Source organism: Spodoptera frugiperda, chromosome 29 (assembly GCF_023101765.2).
Source record: "Spodoptera frugiperda isolate SF20-4 chromosome 29, AGI-APGP_CSIRO_Sfru_2.0, whole genome shotgun sequence".
NCBI classification, from domain to species: Eukaryota; Metazoa; Arthropoda; class Insecta; order Lepidoptera; family Noctuidae; genus Spodoptera; species Spodoptera frugiperda.
This window is the reverse complement of record NC_064240.1, coordinates 5,138,158-5,160,364: the sequence shown is the minus strand read 5'-3', so window position 1 is coordinate 5,160,364 and position 22,207 is coordinate 5,138,158. Positions and strand designations below refer to the sequence as shown.

Genomic DNA, 22,207 nt, shown 5'->3' with positions numbered 1-22,207 from the left:
GTAACTTGGATAAACGGATCGTGAGTTATAACCTAGCGACAGACGGATGGATGAATACGGGGCCACAAACAATAATCTAGTGTTGCCCAACAAGAGTCTTGCAAGTCTCGCATTTACCAATTAGCCAACTTTTATTATTTTTTCGATTATGATTTAACTGTAGTATTAACTGTATTGTGCAGATTTAACTATACAGTTATATTGTAAGGTGTGGCCGTTGTTAAACAACTTCAAAATATAGTATACTAGCTACTCTGTTTCGTCATTGTAAGATCAAAAGCACCTAACATATAAAAAATTGCATTAGACTAATAGGTATTTATTTGTGAGACTAGCAAGACTCTTACCAGGTAGTTGATACAGTAAAATCATAATCGTATAAAAAAATAAAGTTAAGGCTAATTGGTAAATGCGAGACTTGCAAGACTCTTGCTGGGCAACACTACAATAATCTCCTAAGGGCTTCCATTTTCCGATTAGTTCCAGCCAACCGAGTTTCAACATGGGAACTCAAATTCCACCGGTACGGCTAACTTGTTACTAGTATTGCAGATACTAGTTCTTACTCATGTTCCCATGAGTTTAATTATTTTGTAAACTATCCTATATAGGTTATGTATTAGAAATAGTATGTAATATGGCGTAAACAGTTTATTCATTATAATTTTTGGACACAATATACAGGTATTAAATTGTAGTTAAAGTTGATTTTATAATAAAATAAGAGAAGAAAATTATTAAAAAAATATGAATATAATTTATTACAAACGTGTCCAAATATGAATATAAGTATAGTAATTATTATAAAATAATAAGAAATGAACATGAATTCACTTTTTCTTTCTAAAACCAAAAGCTACTAAAAAAAATCCGATAAGACTACAATAGGAATTCGTAAAGTATGGGAGCCGTAACCCTTATTTCCCAGTACAGGCCTCCGCTCGCCCAATCTAATTTCCGTAACGTTGATAGAATATCAGTACGTGTAGTGAATTTCTAAGGTAATTTTTACGAACCTACAACAATGTACCTAGAGTATTACAAGAACCTTCCGCGCCTTCTTATAAAAGAATATCATAAAAATTCCTTGAACAAAATCCCTCCACTTGTAATCTCTTTTACAAATTCTCGTATGTAAATCATAACAATGCAATTCAAAGCATTGCATACTAACTTTCTAGCTGTCTTCAAGTCTTGGCAGTTCCATTTTACTAAAGAATGAATAACATATTTCAAACAAAATGTCCCAGAGAATGGCGTCAGAAATTATAACATAATGTGAAATGGGCTCATAAAGCAAGCTCCGTGCTGTTAATTGTAGTTGCTAATGAAGACTGAATGAGAGTTTCCGGAAAATTTGGATTGAAGCCAGCAATTTCCTATGTCAATATCGCCTAAAGCGTAAATCCCAAATGTGTACACAGTCCCTGAGAAATTATGAATTATTTTGTAGTCTTAACAAATACATTTGTATGATTGGAAACGCTTTTGATAGACGTTTTTACTGCTCTAATCCAAATATTCGTTAACATGATAAATATTCTCACTAAATACAACTAGACCATACAAGTAAGACTAGAAACTAGACTAGCTTAACGTAGAGAATGTCTATAAAACGTGATAGCTATATTTCTATTCATTTTTATAAAATGTTTATTGTCAATTCTTTTAAATTTTCTTTTATTAAACGACAAGGCAAACTCCTTTTTCCATTTAAGGAATAAGTTGGAAATCTATTCTACATTTGTTCTCGTTCGGAGTTCGATACGTGTTTATACCCAACCGATAGTATCTCGCCCGCAGTTTATACTGTTTCTATAAATACAGAAGCGGACATTTTAGAATTGGATTCTGTTTCTTATTCTTCTCTACGTCTTCAATAAAATAGTAAATTCGTATACCCCCGGGGTGTTATTTTAAACCTTTCCTTGAATGTAAAAACAGTTCGTAAAGTCAGCCCGGACCAACGGGTTTTACTATTTTATTATTTTCTGAAATTGGGCAATTTTGTTATTGTAATATTTTTACCGTAGAAAATTTTTCTCGGTAATATAAATATTAATGCGAAATTGAAACAACGAAGGAAAGAGTAAATGATCCATTAAGATTTCGAGTTTCTTAGAATTCTTTTCCACCAGAGATGTGCTAAGTAGCTACGCTACGAAGATGTTAATAGCTAAGCTGTGAAACTAGCTTCACAATTTATCAGTCATCACAGTATCGATCGTCATGCAAATCATCCTTATGAATCCCGTCCAAAAATAAAACTAGTCGGGCTTTTATTCAAACAATTTAAGAAAATAAGATAGGTATATATTTCAATCAATATAGTAGTAAGCGTGAATATTTTTGTAGAATATCTAAAGAAAAATCAGCCAATCACAGTTTATCAATATAACAGTGTAAAGACAATATATGCAGCGATTAGTTTAAATTACATAATTATATGAATGGCTTTTAGTGGCTTTACAACATAATTCAAATGATTAATTCAAATCGTACTCATACTCGTACCTGTCAGTATCTCATATTTCGCCTGCCAATATACTAATTAACATAACCAATTAATTTGCATGACAATGGTCCCTAAAAGGGTTGACTTGCAGTGCTAATTATTTGTACTCGTCGACCATTCTCGTGTTTGACGTGTCTTGTTTTGGATTTTTTTAATTAATTTGACCATTTAATTTTTTAACTAGCTGTCCCGGCAAACTTTGTGCCGCCTGAAACATATTTTTTCTCACCTTTTAAACCTTTTATGGACTTCCACAAATAATTCAAGACCAAAATTTGCCAAATCGATCCAGCCGTTTTCGAGTTCTAGCGAGACTAACGAACAGCTAATTATTTTTATATAGAAAATGGCCGTCGTGTCATTTGAATACGAATAAGTAAATCCTTAGTTACTGCTACTCTTACTAATATTAGACATGGAAAAGTTTGTGAGTGTGTATATTTGTTACACATTCGCCTCACAACGGCTGAAGGGATAGGGATGTAGTTTGGAATAGGGGTAGATTATGATCTACACAACTACTGTACTGGAGTAGCAGTCAAGTTACTTTTTACCCCACTGGAAAGTGGACGAAGCCGCTGGCAGAAACTAATTTTAAATATGATAAGGATCAAGCGAATGGTATATCATCTACTAAAGCGTTTTTACAGCGTTTATACATGCATAGGACACTTATGATAGGGTTTGAATAATGGTATAAATACAGTAAGTTGGTCGGTTTACAGAGTCAATCAAGGGTTATTTTTTGTTCATTTTTTCAGCCATGGTTGTCCCACTGGCACTGGCATAGGCCTCCCTACTCTCCTTTCACTTGCCTCTTCATAAAGCTTTATAATAAAGGGTTATATTTTCGTTAAAAACAAAGAACGTTTACACATTAAAACCTACATACTAAAACGATGCAATAGTCTGAATCGATGCCATTAGTTTGTCCCTTGATACTAAATTTACATAAGACAAGGTACTTAGAAGTAAATGTTCGCATTGTACTCACATAATGTTATCAATGCCATTAGCTGTTTAACCTCTTCACTGTCGGTATATGACTATGATCAACAACAACATCAACAGCCTATTAGTGGCCAATGTTGACCAAGGCCCCTTGTCACGCGGAGAAGGTTTGACCATTAATCACCACGCTTGCTCAATGCGGGTTGGCGATTTCAAACTTATAATTAGAAATTATAAGCCTAGGTTTCCTCGCGATGTTATCCTTCACCGTTTGTCAGTGGTGTCTAAATAATCTTAGAAAGTACATATAACTCGGAAGAGAGACTCTCTATAGAGAGTTAAATTTTCAATTTGCATACAAGGTGTTAAATTTTCAAACTAAAGAAAAACGAACACTCAAATCTCGCGACAAGCTTTCGGACCTTAAGGTGTAAATGTTATGAAATTAAATGAAAGCAACGCCACGCCATTTATCCCCGAAGGGGTAGGCAGAGGTGCCCATTACGATACGTAATGCCGCTATACACCCACTTTTCACCATTTGTGTTATAAGTCCCATGTAATAGGGGGTGAGCAAATTAAATGAAATGAATTTGTTTTAGTAAATAGGCTACAAAAAAACACTAACACGACAAAAATTATTATATTTAAAAAAACCTAGATGAGGAGGTTAGTTATTATTCGTTTTATAGATTTTATTTACATATATACAATTCACATATTTCCTTGGACCATTACCTTGGGTACATAGCGTGTAGGTCAGGATGCACGGGAACGTGTCTCGTGCGAGGCGACATGGCGGCCGCTGCGTTGATCGCTCGGATGCGTGCTCGTAACCTCTCGTACTGTTCCGGCTGATACTGCGCCGCTATTGTCACCGTGGCGCCCGAGTACTGCTTGAGTGGAGAGACAAAACAGAATAGAATATAAGGACACTTCATATTATCGCGGGTAAGTTGGAAGATGTTCACAAAAGTAACTTTTGATAGTAAGTTTTGTATTTGAGACAATAAGGTCGGGATTTGATTGAGCGAATAGAACTAATGCATCAACTTGTATGTAAGTATTCATATCTTCAAGGTATTTTCAACGCTGGGTTTTGGGTGTTAAAGATTAAATTGCGTTTTGTTTTATTTGAACCATAGATATAATAAAGAATTTAAACGATTTTTTTTTCAACGCAACGCTAAAAAAGCGCTCGTGCAATTAGGGCTTTAATTAGTTAAAGGGTGGATTCATAAAGAATAGGGTAGATGAGTCATTTTTATTTTAATATCCGCCTGGTAGATAATTTTAAAATATTAGTCATGCATTGTTTATTTTCTTACAGAAAGAAGAACTTTCGACGAAACATTGGTTTGAAATGTCACGTAACGTCACTTTTGAGTACGTTTTATACTCAATAGTGATGTACCGTAGTTAGATTTCACTCCTAAACTTCGTATTCCTTTTGTGTAAGTATTGTTTTCTTATATGATAAAATAAAAAAATACGTGTCATTTCATTACCTAACTAACGGACTGAATACATTTTTACAAAATCTATATATAGATAGATACCTTCAGTGCCGCAGCGGCTTGTTCATGCGTAGCCCTTGTGAGGTCTCTGCCGTCGACGCTTAGTATCCTGTCGCCTCTATGTAGCATGCCGTAGGCGGCCCCACCTACGGAAACACCCGACACGAACACTCCGCAGGCGTCCTCATCCGTGTTGCCTTCCACCTCTCCTCCCAGCCCTCCGACGATGTCCATCCCGAGGCGTGAGCCAGACCGTACAAGCCTGACCATGCGTACACATCTGTGGTCGATAGCAGAAAATGTACAATTTTTCAATTCACAAATAACATTTAATTTTCATTTTTATCGATAAGTGAATACGTATCAATTTCAATTGCAACTTATTAATTAACCAGCAAGCGATTATAGTAATCCGTTTTCATGTTATATTTATATGCGTAAAAATAAATTATTCCCATTTAATTGGCCATTGTCCCAGGAAATGTGAAAACTGAATTTGTTTAAGTGTAAAAACTACTGAACTGATTTTAAATTTAAGATTTGTTAAAGTTAAGTTTCGGAAGGCGTGTTCAGCGGTTTTCCAGTGGTAGTGAAGGAAAGAAAGTTTCAGTGTCCAAAACTTATTGTCTTTGTTCTGTAGTTAACGGAATATTGTTCAAGAAGTAATTCTTAATTATTGAAAGTTGTGTTGAGCCTTTTAGAAAATGTCTTAATAAACAAAATGCTTTGACATTCAATAGTGCCCGGTCTAATTGAACTAATTGATTTTGACTTTGACTTTGCTTCTAATATGTATTCTTACAAATTCTTAGAAGTCTTATGCCCGGTTTCTGAGTTACTTTTATCGACAGTTTATCTATTCATTTGCGCTATTGGTTCAATAACCTACGAATGTGCGTTTCTGAACAACGTAATGTCAGTTAAACTCCGAATAAACTTCGATTAACTTAACTGACCAATGCTCGCCGTTTATCGGTTCCATAACTTTATTTGACGTTTCATTCTGTGACATAAGCTACATAAACTTTTATGTTTATACGTATTATTTAAAACTATTATCAGGAAAACTAAATATTTTAACAATATATTAGCATTATGAATACCAGCAGTTAATCAGAGTCTGATGTGGAAGTACTGGAGTTAATTTCGAATATATCAATACCCCGAAACTTACGAAGTAGGAGAAATCCTTTCGAAATGTTTTCTGATGAAGAATTTAAATTGGGATATCGTTTTGAGAAGAATACTGTAACACTGTACACCACAGTGAAATGATCAGCCCTGCTCTAACTCTAACTCAATGATATTATATACTAGCTTCCGCCCGCGACTCCGTCCGCGCGGATGTCGGTCTCGCGTGGAAGTTTTATTTCTCCATTTTGAGTAACTCTGACAATGGCATCTTATAAATATCTATTGATTGGACCCAAATACGGCGAGGCCCATAATAATTAAGGAGATCCCTCTATTGAGCTACTGCTGTTGAGCTCGCGTTCTGTAGAATAAAACTGAAAAATAAAGATTTTTTCTACGTATTTTTCAAGGATAAAAAGTATCCTATTTTATGCCCAGGATAGTAAGGTATAATTATACCAAGTTTCATCGAAATCGAACCGTTAGTTTTCACGTGATGCCTGAACATACAGACAGACAGACAAAAAAAAATTACATATTTGGGTTTGGTATCGATCCAGTAACACCCCCTGCTATTTATTTTTTCAATATTTTCAATGTACAGAATTGACCCTTCTACAGATTTATTATATGTATAGATAATTGGTAAAACCTCATTGCTCTAACTCCTAATGAGTTTGACAGTTTATTTTTTAAAGAACTGTCAGTGATGTCGATCATGCCGCCTCTTTATTTATAATTATTGTAAATAATAATTAAAACTATTTGTGGCCACATATCTAATATTAATTAAATTATTATAAAATATTTAATAATAATTTACAAATAATTAAATTGATATAATTAATTTTACTCGATATTTTTTTATGAGACCCATCTAGTGGCGTAATAAGGAACTAGCTATCGGTTTCATAGTTATCGAACGGCTCTTCGGGCATTGAGAAACGCAAGAATAGTTAACCGAGGTTTATCTTTTCCATAACTTTATTGAATCGATAGTTAGTGGCAATATAACTGGTATCTTCAGAAACCGGGCATTAGGGAACTGAATATCAAATATAATATTTAAAAATAAAAGTACATTATTTACGTTACGTAAGTACGTAACGTACGTACGTATACTTTTATTTAAACATTGGTTAAAAAACATTATATTTAAAAACTGTTATAAGGAAAACAAGATCAAGATAACATAAAAAACTTCGTTTCTGAAGTTAGATAAAAATTACGCGGCAATTTTTTTTCCAAGAAGGAACTTCTTCGGGGCAAGAGCCAAAAACGAAAAGTTTTAAAGACATAGGTAACTGAATATTTCAACTCAATATTTATATATTTTTGACTATTGAAAATCTACTTTGAAATTGCGTCATTGATGACGCCTGCCATGGAACGTCTAGCGGGTTGGATTCACGAACAGAGCACCTCTTTGTGTGATCCTCAAATTGTTGTTTCGGGTCTAAGTGTCATAATATGCATGTGAAATTGTATGTTTGTAGACGCATAGAAGAGGGATAGAGAGGTAGAGCACAGACACAGAAGAAAATCCTAGTGTGGGTTTTTCAACGTTTTCTATTAGTGTACTAACAAAAACAAATGGATGATTTACTGAAACGAGGCCAAAATATTATTTCCTAAACAAATATTTTCTTAACACGTATTAAAGTAACATATAAACATAGAAAATATTATGTCCTAAAAAGATAGTTTATGATAACTGAGTATTTGGGTTGAGAAATTTGTGCTATAAATCTCTCGGGTAAATGTAGGCTGTTGGCTTGAAATTGTGGTTGTTGTGAAGGGTCAAAGTTACCTCGGTATTTCACTCGGTTCCTCTTCTAATAACTCGTGGAGCGTTGAACACGACGTGGCTTGAGTTTTGGCTAAACAAATGGAAAAAGGATTAAAACTTCATGTCTTTTTGTTTTGATACAGTTGAATATACGAATATAACCCAGGTTAGGTATTTTGGGTTGTACATTTACCAAAAGGATTTGGCAAAATTTTCATTACTTATTTGATCGTCGAGTTGTATTGAGTACGCATCATCCATTATTAAAAAAGCGACAATAATTCAATTGGATACTTATTATTATTAGGCAACTGTATATTATTTGAGTTAAAAACACCATTAGATTATAATTACATCATTACGACTTATTTGTGCTACTGAAGATTGATGATGAAAATCAGATAAAGGTAATTCGGTAATGTTACGTACTTGAGTATAGTGGAGCGGTTTTAGCGACAGGTGGTACAGAGCCGGCTGATAACACTATGAGCGTGACTTGATCTCCTGTACTTCTCAGGGCAGATACTGCATGAGCGTGCGTTGCACCAATTAGAGATGTTTCAATACCCTAAAGGAAGAAGAAAATATATTTTAAAACCACAATTATTATCAACGTTACATGCCAAAAATCTGACATTGGACCAACAAACATTTTAGTATCAACATTGTACATTTTGTACATTGTAAAAAATCAGTTTAGTCTGGTTTAAACTCAGTACTGAACACAGTTCGGTTAGCAAACATATTGAAAATGTAAGAACAATCTTATTTTGAAGTGTTAACCGCCGTACTCAGAGTAATTTACTTAACCCAGTCCTTAGCAATTGTTTTTGATACTAAATCGTTAATAAGGAATAGTTTAAGTATTCAATAATTTTGAGTACGACGATTAGTGTGAAAAGTAAACTAACAGATTCGAATTACTTTAGCATTCACTTACATCTTTGTCTCTGACAGCCAAAATTTTATCGCCGAGTCGTAATCTGCCATCATGGTGGGCTGCTCCACCCACGGCAATATGGGATACGAAGATGCCTCCTCCACCTGCTGCATCATCAGCCCCACCAGCTATACCAAGGCCAAGACCTCTTACTCCTCGCCATAGGGTCACCACCCTTGGTCTTCGAGCTCGTCGCACTCGCTGGTGAATACAGACAATTTTTTTAAATGCTCAGACTGGTTTTATTACTGTAAGGTTCATATTAGCGTAAGTTTTACTTTTGGCATTGAAAGCAGCTAATACGTGTTTAGATACCTTATAAGAAGTTTAATTTAGTACTATAAAAATTAAATAATACTGGAAACCAAATAATTTTAACAGCTGTGTATTATAGAAATAAACAACAGCGTGTCTTTCTACACATGAAAAGAAAGAAAATAAGTATAAGCATTAATTCGTCGTGTTTTGTTACGTCTTATTTTAAAATTTACCTATAATATACATATGATAGGTATACTGTAAATTAAAGTTTTAGAAAATTATTATAATTAGTATTAGTACTTATATGTTCGTGCTTAAAAAGTCTCAAAGGAAGTTATTAAATACGTACTTTTTCAAGAATTTAATTTATTATATTTACAGTTCATTATAATTTGTCTCATTCAATTCGTATTACGATTTAGCAGTCAAAGGATTTTTTAATAACAGCAAAATTCTGATGTTAAAATTATAAATTGCAACAGCGTTCATGGATGTATTTACAGTTCCATTACTTTTTATGAATCCGCTTTGATTGCCAATGTATTTAAATTAATTAATATTAAAGCCTTACGTTTCAGAAGTAAAAGTAATTTATCGCTGATTTTAATTACAAACATTTTGACGGTGTCAAACTCAAGAAATATATTAAGCTTATAAGCAGGCGAGAGTATGGTGGGCGAATTATCGTGGTTTAATTTGGTCCCTTTACGGAACTAATAATATATTATGTTCGTTCCCTGTACTGATATATATGTATATGAAACTTGTGACTTATTAACACTCATAACACAAGAAAAACGACGTATAAACCAGGATATTGATACAAAAAGCCAAATTTCATCTGTGTTTACAGAAATAACGGTGTTGCAAATGAAGAAGTTAGTTAGCGGAGTAAGTAGTCAACTCGGACCACATGCCTACGGCCCATTTGGGACGAGTTGCAGAAAATAAAATAAAATAATATTTTTAGTGGTCAACTCGTCCCACGTCACTACCACAATGAGATAAGGTACAGTCAGTAGCAATAGGGTTAGTGTGGAAATAATAAAGTTCTATTACTTTGTTGAAAACAAAAGATTTTCTAGGAACTTCATTCTATCTATGTTATCATTTACTTCATAAGTGACTGCCATGACCATTGTTTAAGCCAAACATTTTACTATTCTTAGTAAGTTTGGATAACACATGAATTTATGCGATTGCTAAAATAAATTGAGCTATTAAATGATTTAACCGACACTAAAAAAGAGGTTCCTACTTCGTAAGGATGTTGTAATATGAAATAATCTATAAATAAAACGAAAGTAAAGAAACAAAACAATAAAAAAATATTTTTAATCTTGTGTTGCTAACTGTACCAAACATTGATAAAGTTTAAAGATCCATACAAAAAAAATAGTGGGACGAGTTGACCACTAAAAATTTAATTTATTTTTAATTTCCCCAACTCGTCCCAAATGGGCCGTAGGCATGTGGTCCGAGTTGACTACTTACTCAGTTAGCGTCTAAAATCACATCCAATTTCTAAAGTCAAACTGCAAAATACATCAATCCACTGATACCTATTAAAAGATTAAAACCATATCTTACTCTGATCTTACTCAACTACGTCGGCAATAAAGATTCGACTTGTCCCACTACATTTACAACACAATAGAAGCGCAATTTAAAATCGTAAGCAAAAATGTCAACAACTTCAGAGATGCACCATTAGCGACGACAGCGCTAGAGAAAGCGATGAAGCGAAGTATGAAGCAGCCAATTACAGAAGAGCTATGCTTTAAAAAGCGCAGGCATTGCTTAACTTACTAATCTAACGACGCTTCCAGCTTTTTGAAGTGCGTCCACTGCGACTGAGTGCGGCGCTCCTTCCACAGAAATGTCATTTACCTGTATACATACATATAAAACATCATGTTTATCTAATTAAATGCCAGTTTCTATTACAACACTCAACCGATGAGAAAATCTTCGAAGATTCGTTGGTATAACGATATGAACATACTCGTAATTTTTCACGCCTGAACACCGAAACACCAGACGCATTAGAATTTCATTACCTGCCTTTTAGGGCTTTTTAATTTAAGGGTTTTTGGGGAATCGGGAATTGTGAAAATTGGGAAGAGCACTAATTGAGCCTCCGGTAACCTCACTTACACAATGCAAGTGTTACTTCACGTCATTTTTCTGTGAGGCCGTGGTATCACTCGCCTGGCCCATTCGTGCCAAAGCATGGCTCTCCCACACTTCGACCATCTAGTTTTCAAAGAATATCAGAATCTCTAGCCAAATGCCATTTAGCGCTTGTCTACAAAGAAAGTGAAAAACTAAATTATACGGGATTGACATAAATTTTGACACTTGTCAGTGTCATATTGACTTCTAGTCTCTCGGTAGACATGTTCTTAAGTGGCATTTGGCTATAGGCTCAGGAATAAATGGTACATGGTACCTAGTGGATTAATTCATTATACTAAAGTAAAGTGTAAATCTGACGTCACAATCATTCACGTTTTGTGGTCATTTAATTAATTTGTATGGTCATTAAATTATGTCATTAATTTATTATCGTTATTGCTCATTTTATTTCACTCCAAAGGTGTACTGAAATTTATTTTCATTTGTAAAGGCGTTATAATTATTATTTAACGTAAATGCAATTAATCACTTCATTCATAAATATCTCACTGTTCACTTATTTGAAATACTTGAACCACAGAAACCTCTGCATCAGATATTTATTTTTACTAATTCCATCCCCCTTCCCACCCAGTATTCCCGATCCTTAAATTCCTAATCCCTAAAAGCCTGGCAACGCATTTGTGATTCCAGACTAGTATTTCGGGTGTGCATGACTGGCACCGGTGGCTTACCATCAGATGATACGTCTGATCGTGTACCAACCTATAAAAAATACTAGACTTCACTACATAGTATAAAACAAAGTCGCTTTCTCTGTCCCTATGCCCCTTTGTATGCAAGAGGAAGTTTTATATGTATAATACATGCATAATATATCACCATTGCACCCATGCAAAGCTGGGGCGGGTTGCTAGTAATGGATATTTCTGTTTCATACCCTATCGACCATTATTCTTTGAAGTGAAACAGATGTCATAATTGACTTTAAAATAAAATAACATGAATAACAACCATGTATTGTGTGTTTGAACGGAAAACCTTTGAAATGCCTTTCATTTTCATTTTCCTTGTAACAAAACACCTATTTGTCTTCTCTTCATGATTGAATTACAAACAGCTAGAACCGTAATTTATGTGTTATTTACAAATATGATAATTTTATTAAATAAATTGTTCTTTGCAAATGAAAATGAATTTTATGTGACTGTACTCAGTGTACTTATCGGAATATATTGTTTTCTTTTATTACTATTCTTTGTACTCTGTACTTCTACACTAATATTATAAAGAAAAAACTTTATTTGTTTGTTTGTAAATATATAAAGCTGAAAAATTTGTTTGTTTTAATCCGACAGTATTGTTTCGAATTGAATAATATTTTTGTGTTGTATAGTCCATTTATCGGGGAAGGCTATTGTAAAACATCACGCCTTTTTTTGACAGGGGAAAATCATCCAATGTCTTTTCCAAAAGTGTCAGAACTGACAGATCTGCTTTGTGAACCGGAGCCTGGGTAACCCGCTAGATAGTCTGCAGCTCCGGACATTAGCTCTGCTGGACCCCATCAGTGGTGGTCTGATAGCCCTTTGAGATGCACGCGGAACGCGACGCGTCGTACGCAATAATCAGCGGGTGAAACGGCGCCGGAGTAGCTAGTATTGTATAAATAGGACTCGTAACTCTTTGGCCAGATAATGGAGGTTACTTACGTATGCCTGTGTCTACCCACATGATTAAATCGCTTTATTATGTTGAACTATGGTAATTTGTGTAGATGAAACAATTCGCCAAACAATCGTGTACGTAATCACGGTAAACTTGTTACTACCGTAATTACTGTGTGATCTACAATTAAGTTTAAACTATAATGGCTGACATAGGAGTGGGACAGCCTTATCTTATGGTTTAATTTATTAGCTCTCACACAACGTAGTTATGATGACATTCTAAAGAACTAAGAAGAATATTTTTGTAATATTTGTTACCATCAGAGCTAAATAAAGCATACAAAGTAATTACGTTTTTTATGAATATAAATACATAAAGCAAATTCTAGGAAGTTTTACGGTATAGTACGGTAGAGTAATTTAAGACGAAACTTCATAAACGATATTTTTATAACATAATGTTATGTATATTGTCTTTCCGAGAATGAAAATACGTAGGTATATTTTTCTTTCATAATTTTCTTATTTAAAATGCTTAAAATAATTTCATATAGAGTCTCTAATTACACTTAATTTACTAGAATCTAGTTCTGAATTGAATTCGAAATAAGAAATAGGCATTGATCTCCACGCTTAATATGTAACTTGAAAATCACAGTACAGACTCCGAAAATTTGGAGAATGCTGCTGCTCATCCTTCGGAAGATTTTTGGCAAAGGAAAATATTTAAATGTTTTCTCACGCCTTGGGCAAAGCGAGAGCGAAATTCAGATTCAACCCTCGCAGGCTGGTCTCAATTTTAGGATACCTAGGACCATTTTAAATAACTTATGCTATCAATCATTTTCATCTCCTTTTACTAAGCCAACGAGCCATTCAACCAGGCAATTTGCAGTAACGTCGCTATAAAATTAGAATATCAACAACTGAGGTCAAATTTATTATGAATGTGCTCTGAAAATTAACCTTTATGAAGTTGGGTCGGCTATTAATACCTATCTATGTTCAGTGACAGACATAAACTGCGGTTATTCACTCTAATCTGTTGTTGGTAATCTACCCTTTATTACTTTTAGTTTCATCTCTCTCGTAACTCACTCGCAAATAACAGTACAATTTTGGCAGTTGCTAACGTTCTGGTGATGGCGTTCGTATATTATTATTATAGGTATTAAATTCGGTGTCTGGCAAATATTGCGAAGATCTTTTTTATCTAATTATATTTACTTCTACGGCGAGATAAACATATCCGCCATAGCCAAGAGTAGGAACGGGGAGGTTTTCAGGTCACTAAGTCTGACATTCTCTCTCTCACCTCATCCAAGGCGGGAGAAGCCACTGCTTGCCAAAGTCGATGATTTTCCCCTTAGCTATAGATAGCTAGCTAGCTAGCTGGCTAGCTATAGCTGATAGATGTTTTGGCAAATATTGAAATATATAATATTACTTATACAAAATGCTTTTTCAAAGATATGCTCAATTGCCATAACGTCTGAAAGAAGGCTTGTTTGATATTAAAAATAATGAGTTTATGATTTTGGACTCAATAAATCTTATTGAAACTAATCAAGCTCACTCTTTGCTAAATTAGTAATTGAAATATTAAGCATTTATGGTTTCGTTAGAATTGCTAGAGACAAGTGTATAACATATGCCTAATCTGCGTATTATTCTGTTTTTATTGAAACAAGTCTTGCTTAATTACAAGGACGTCTCCGAAAAACAGGTATTTGACCATGAAAATATAAAAATGGACTTGTCAAATTAAATATTCGACGTTACAGGGAATTTCATTAAACAAGAAAAGTTTAAGGAATGTCTTTTAAATAAGTTCCTTGTACCTACAGTTTTTGAGTGCCTGCCTACGTGAAAAAAGTTTTCCGCCTCATGTTTATTTTTTTACTTTTTTTTGTTTTCGTATAAAATGGTTTACATGACGTGAAAATCGTAAGAACATGAATTTTGTTTTATTAGATTAGGTTCAATTATTATTATTTTTAATAAGAATATCACCTATCCTCATAAATTTATTATTTTAGGATCAAATATTACCAGCAGATTTAAGTTAGGAATTTTAATTGGTCCGAATAAGATATTATTAGCTGTAGAAAGATACGAGATGTTCATAATTTTACTTTAAGGAATTATTAAAGAACTAATTTTATGAAAATGAAGGTATTTCTCCGTAAGGGTCTTATTATCCCAACCCAAATTACAAGGTTATTGAATGTTAGAATCTATTTTTTCGTTCTATAATATAATATTTTTTTGAGACGTAAAACGGGCTTGAAAATACTTTTTCTTTAAATATGACATCTTGACCTTTATTAGCGCTCTCTTTAGGAGGAAATATTAAAATTCAGTTTTGTAATAATCGCTCAAAATATGTTACAAAAATGTGAAATTACTTTTCATGAAAATCATTATATGTATAACATCAGTTTTCCCCCACCGAACATCGATACCCCTAAAACTATTAAAAACTCGGTCACAATAGACTTCCAATTGAAATAGATTGCACAAGTTGACTTGACCTTCTTCAACCTATATTTGTTTGATCTCAAATATTTGGAGCGTGGGTAGCATAGGAAACAGTTTCCCAGTAGAAGTTCACACTAAGTTTTTGTACGTATATATGTATCCCACCCAAAACATAAATGTGAAAGGCTGCCAAGTTCGATAATATTGGAATGCTTCGCCTATAAAAGAAGTGAGATCTAAATAAGTACCAAGTTCCATACACAGACCTCAGTTAAAAATGATATAACAAGTTGGCAAGTTTTCACACACATTGTTATAAACCTACTAAACGCAATGAGTCAAGTATATAATTTTCTATTAAAACTTGCCAAGTATAACCCACGGCCGGTGTGTCGGTTTTTTTGCTCGAACTTGGCGGACACACTGCCGTGTGTCTAGATATACCGTGTACACAATTTTGTTCGTCCATTCTGTCCTTGTACGTTCCACGTCTACCAAAAAGGCAGGGTTTATTTTTAGCCCAGGGTCCTGGGTGCTTCCCCACACGGCTCACAAGGGCACATAAAAAGGTTTGTGGTAAATAGAGGTAAAATAATTTTGCTATAGAATTTATAACAGGCTGAGAACGTAAAGAGAAAGATGCTACTTGAGCTCCTTACTTTGTTAAATATTAGTTTAAACCTCTAATTTCTGTTGTGGTATTTGTATATAAAATCCAAAAATGTTCCTGGAATGTTGTTGCTTGGTTTGTTTCCTTAATTAGGTATAATAAACTTAAATTTCAATCATGAACCTTTTAAAGGCATTTACTTATTAAAGAAAAAAGCCTTACTTGTAATAAAATATCTCCTATTTGCAATCTTCCATCTTTTTGTGCGGCACCACCAACTGCTAGTCGCGTTATGCTGACGTCACTGCCAGTTTCCCCGCCCGCTATGCTAAGGCCGAGCCCGCTCGCACCCCGCTCCAATGTCACATCAGCTGTCTCCCACACTGCCTCGCTGTCTGCATCCGAAGGACACTGCGAACAATGACGTATTGTGACACAAGAGAAATGTGTAGCTGTGGAATTAACGCGTTATTGGAAATGGTGTCTAACTGTCTAAACATGTTAATGTTGGATTCGTCTTGTGTCTTGGATGGATATAAATAGAAACTAGATTCGCCCTTGAATTCGGTTTCCAAAAAGATTTCATTTTAGCACATCAGCTCAATAAGTAACTTCATTCGCGAATAATAAATCGATGCCTTCCAGCCAAAAGAGAGTAGGCGACATTTTTGTAGGTTTTGAGTTATATACATATTCGGAATCGGCTAATTTTTCTCTCTCCATTGAATAATGTACCTATATAACTCAATATCGCAAAAGAAAAATCCCTAACCCTCTTTTGGACGAAAAGCATAATAATAATATAAGTCTTAGTCTAGTATATGAAAAGTTATCTAGACCCTTACTATTACAAGCATAACATTAAGAATATTATTTATTTATGTTTTCTATATCTATAAGAACCCGAAGCCTAACCATAATCACGTCATAAAACCATAGTAACGCGATCACAAACGACTTATTTTTCACGCAAGCAAAGTAAATAAGTTCAATCGATTTAGACAACAAAACAACGCCAAACAAATAAATAATAAGTGGGGAAAGAAAAACAAAACTACCTTCGCACTCACCAACGCTTAAGGACATTTGACTGTTTCCTTATCCAACTAACCGTATAAAGTAAGGTCGAGTATAACAAACAAACAAAGTAAATTAACCTCTCCCAAGTTCTTAACTAAAACGTATAAACATAACAGTTTCGTAACTGATAGTAACCGGTTAATAAAGTTGCTTGCAAACTTACTTATATTGAGAAGTTTAACCTAATTATTTCTGTGTATGTAAAACGAAGTTGTGTTAATTATAACACTACCATTTATTTGTAAGTTGAGGTAGGTAATTGATCCATTGAGAATCGATTTGATTCTCAAGATTTTTATTTCGATGAAAAATTAATAGGTTTTTTAAAAAAGTCAAGTTATAATTATTTATTTCAATTAGACCAGGAAGGCACTTTTGAACGTCAAAGTAAATATTAATAACGTCTGTCTGTCGGTCATTTTATCGTTAGAACTCGAAAGGGGAGATTGACCATGTTTATTAATGGTAACGAGTTTCCGATATTTTGGCACCGTTGTAAGCGATCACGGATGAAATGATAAATATCCCGTTTCGAGTTCTAATAGTATTGTTAGTGACCATGTTGAGTTTTTTTAAACTATAAGTGATTTTTGTTGAAAATATTGCATTCACTAAAAGGATATTTTATTTACATGGGGATATTTTATTTACTACAGCAAAATATTGTTTGGTTAATGGATTTCCGATAAGTGGCCTTTTATTAGTTGCTAGTTTCGGCTAGCTACTTTTCATAATTGACTTGACGGTTGGTCTGGTGCTACTGGCTGCCGCGCAACGTGTAGCTGGTTCGATTCCCGCACGGAGCAACTCTTTGTGTGGTCCACAAATTGTTTCTTTGTTCATAATAAGCTTTGTAACCCTCGAGAAAATAAGACGTGTTGTTTCAGTTATTAAGAAAACAATTTACTTTAATTATACCTTTTTTAAATGTATTAGGCATAAACCGTTTGAATATGAACTGCCGTGGTTATAAAGACTATAAGTTACTTACACTACGGAACTCTGTGACATTTTCCTGTTCGATAAATTCCCAATTTAAGATCGAGGTTGGATATTGTCCCGATAAAGGGATATGGGATAAAATATCGTATTTAACCTTCGTTCTATGCATTTATTATTTACTAGGTTCTGCCAGCGGTTTCACCCACAGTCCCATGAGATAAAGTATCTTAGCACAAACGTAAACTCACATACTAAAAATCACTGTTTACTCACGTACACATGGAGAAAAGCTCCTTTAATATACGTGATTAAACCATGATTTTTTAGTTAATTTAGTAAGTTTCCCGGTAGTTATGATAAGAATATGCATTCACATGTATAATATTAGTTAGATCCCAGGCGCCCGCGGCATGCGTGTATCGCAAACGCGTCAAGCTAATTTAGACAATCGGTAATCAAATTTTATTTTATGTATATAGATTTAACTATTTTGTATTGCATTTGGGACTGAATATAAACATAAACTGTAAACCGTGGGTGGTTGAATGAAAAATAGATGACAATGAAATAAAAATAGCTGACTGTTGTTTATAAATTATGATATGTTGATAATAAAGTACTTGTAGCATAATTAAAACATTTATTGGAGATATAATAACTTAGGTATTAAGTTATTCATATACTATCTCCGCATTCTCACTCTAGTCAAGGTCTCCCATACCTTAACGATTCATACCAAAACGTAATCCTTACTTTGCAGTCGGCTAAAAAGCGACTACATTACCGTACCATCCTCCCATTTCGCGAATGACCCAATGAATGGCATAACTGACAGAAACTATAAAGTCATTGACCCTTCAAAGTGACATCACTATGTCCGTCCAAGTTTGAATGGTTGTCGACATCGAGGGATGTAGGTCGAAGTTAAATCGAACAATCTGACGGGAAACCGAAAGTTTCCGTACTTGAAAGTGCGATTTCATTGTACCAGAGGTTCAATTAGACTACAGTCTATACTAGAGGGAAGTTGCAAGAGAAAGAGATTACAGTCTTGAAGAGTTTTGTGGTGTTCTTTGGTACGCTTTTCGATGTTACACCTTTGTTGAACAAAGGTTAAACTTTGTTTAACCAATTCTTGGGTAATTCATCAACTCTTCCCACATGCCTACGGCCCATTTAGGACGACTTGCAGAAAATCTAAATAAGTACTTACTTACTTAGTTTATATGTAAAATAAAAATAAATGTAGCAGATATTTTTACTCTATATTATGTCGGACATATTTATCTTAAATGCGAATCACACGTGAATTGTAACGAAATAACACATGGGTTTAAACTCACACTATTTAAGGTATTTTGTGGAAGGTTTTTCGCAATGTAGTAATTTAAAACGCTGTAAAAAGTTAAATTAGACTAATGGTCAAATACTCAAACGTCACTAAATTTTAGAAGGCTCTCAGAAATAGTTCTGTCACTACAAATTCTTTATAAAAGACAAAGATAGAACGATATTTAAGGACAATTTAATATTAAGTAGCATTTTGGTATTCGGGTATAAGTATCTCTTGTAATAATCCACTCGCATGTAAGCCATCCAAATGGAAAGGCAATGACTTTAAATGATTTTAGAATAAACTGCCAAAACCGCAAAAAAATGCAAGTTAAACCGATCACATGTCAAATCAACACACTCCCGCTGGATCAACTAACAGCAGTTGATTTAAAACATCAACCGCTTTTCAAAGTGCATATAAAATATTAACTGTAACGGTTTTGCGGTCTCTGCCAGTCGTTTCCATAATAACTTTTAATAGTGAAATCCGTCAGTGATCGACGAGGATTAAAACCAAATACGTGTGACCGCCGGCAAAATTCATTATGGCAAACGTATATTCGCACCGCCATAAATGCTAGGGCAACTTTTATAATTTAAAAACACACCAAACGTGTGTTTTTTTAACGTACGAACAAACTAACTGGTAAACTTTATAATTGCCTAGTTGATACGGCCGTGTAGCGATTTCGCTCCTGACAGCCTGTTAAAGTCTGTATTTACCTTACATATTATACTCATTTGTATAGTTTTGTTGTGTTTGGTATCTCTGGTGATAGGTAACAATATTTTTTTCCTATTCAGTAAGTCTCGACATAAAAGGCAGTAGATACATTTTCTCAGTTATTTTATCCTATATTAGTTTTTTTATCGCCGCTGACAAGAGTAGTTATCGTATTGTTATGTTTGAAATAGTATTTGTACCAAAAAGGACAGTGCCCGGAATCAGTTACTTATGTTGTCGACCTATAGAATCAAAAGTTAAACCGTAAATTGTCACAAAAACAATCTTAATATAAAGTCAACTCCTAAGTTAAGTTATAATGAATTTCATTACAATTTCTATATTTTATCTCCATTCAAAATTTACCCAGTTCTTCGCGTAATTTCACAAAAGCCTTTATCACACCTTTATAATTTAGGTAATAAAATATAATAGCTGAAAGCGGTGCTATATACAGGGTGGAGTCGGTTCATTCATATTTAAAATCTTCATATACATATGAACACTTTGAAATGGATGAATCGTTGTTCAGGGAATATTGCCCAATTATGTAAATGAAAATAATCTGTTGCTCTTCGTTTGGCATAGAAACAAAATATGATTCACTAAATTATTTAACCATTTGATTAAAGTTTTATTAAAAGGTAATTACAAAATACATATTATTATAAATAATTATATATTAATAGGACTTTGCTTTCTAAAGTTTTCTTTAATGTATTTTTCTCTTGAGGAAACCATTTATTTTATGTTTATTTATAGAATAAAGATAAAAACACCATACACATTGCAACCCTCAGTGAAAAAAAAATCAAATTGTCAAAAATAAATAAATATTCATTTTTTTAGAACTGGTGAACAAAAAGCGTGCGCCAGAATAGATATACATATATACATACATACACAGGTACAGTGAACGGACGATAAAACAAAATGTTAGGTTACCGTGGAATCTGTTGTGCCAAAATATTTTGTAGGCAGCGAAAAAGTGATAAAAGAACTGCTTTGCTGAAAACCGGGGTCGCACTTTGCTAGACAGAGATAAAAATATTTTAACAAAGAAAATATCGCTTCCTACCCGAACTTTTGTTACGGGAAATGGGCCATGGAAAACTGTAACGATTTTCGCACGGCAAAATGTAATAAGATGCAAATTGTATAATAAAATTAAACATTTGATGCTTATTTTTTGTTTCGTATAATTTAGCAGTCTTTGAACGCGAGGCTTTAATATCTTTAATACTTATTAAATGAAAATGGATAACAGATAATAAATGTGAACATTCTAACTTTTTTAACTTCTATTATTAGAATCTTCAATTTGAAGTGATTCATTGAACCATTATACCGGCAGTTATGTAAATTTCATTTTAAGATATTGTTATAATAACAATACTTTGTGAAATTGCCAGACTCTTACAGTATTGCTTTCACGCACCTAATTATGGAAACGAATTCAAATAACTTACCATCAAACGTCAAACAGAAATATACAATAACAGAAATAGACATACAATTAATTATTCAATGAACGTGAGACTGGTGTCTGCTGTGAGTAAAACCTGTGTTATAGATAACTGACAACTTTGTTCAAATGAACGACTAGAGTAAAACTAAAATTACTTTTTCGATAAAGAAACTTGTGAAAATAAACATTCACTGAAAACTCGTAGTATGCAAGAAAACACTAGCATTTCGTTCAGGTGTGACACGTCATTAACTTGCAAGTTTCTTGTCTCCAAGCCAAGAAAAGCTAAAGAGAATATTAAAATAGACGAAAATTTGAAGAAAAGAAAATGTTAGCAGCTGCCATAAGATACGTTGGCAACGCTAGAAAGAACACAAGAGTGGAAACATTTTAGAAATATCTCACAAGTAACAGGTTGGACATTTAACGCCGGAACATCCTATTTTTATGTTCTATCAAGAAACCAAATACTTTAATATAGAATAATATAGGTACCAAAGAAGTTTATACTTCATACACAGGTTTGACATACATGTTTGTTGTATAATTTATTTAATGGAAAAAAGAAACAGGTACAGCACAAGTTATTGTCTTCAAGAAAAACATAAAATGCTGCATTCTAAACGGCCAGACACAAACAGAAATTCACTA

The 22,207-nt window shown here is 33.8% G+C and overlaps 1 protein-coding gene across 7 annotated transcripts in view; it reads right to left on the bottom strand.

Annotated features, from left to right (window-relative positions):
• The window catches only part of LOC118268510 (disks large homolog 2), a 44,718-nt gene that overhangs the window by 3,272 nt on the left and 19,239 nt on the right, over positions 1–22,207 (bottom strand). For 3 of the 7 annotated variants that reach the window (XM_035583035.2, XM_035583036.2, XM_050706237.1), the window contains exons 4-10: positions 16,230–16,418; positions 10,917–10,997; positions 8,847–9,047; positions 8,336–8,474; positions 7,928–7,997; positions 5,026–5,263; positions 4,205–4,362 (exon numbers count right to left, since the gene is read on the bottom strand). In XM_035583035.2, coding sequence (XP_035438928.2) covers positions 4,205–4,362; positions 5,026–5,263; positions 7,928–7,997; positions 8,336–8,474; positions 8,847–9,047; positions 10,917–10,997; positions 16,230–16,418 — 1,076 coding nt within the window. Of the gene's footprint in view, positions 1–4,200; positions 4,363–5,025; positions 5,264–7,927; positions 7,998–8,335; positions 8,475–8,846; positions 9,048–10,916; positions 10,998–16,229; positions 16,419–22,207 lie in introns of those variants that run through there. The other 4 variants (XM_035583038.2, XM_050706236.1, XM_050706238.1 and 1 more) reach the window with 4 other exon arrangements.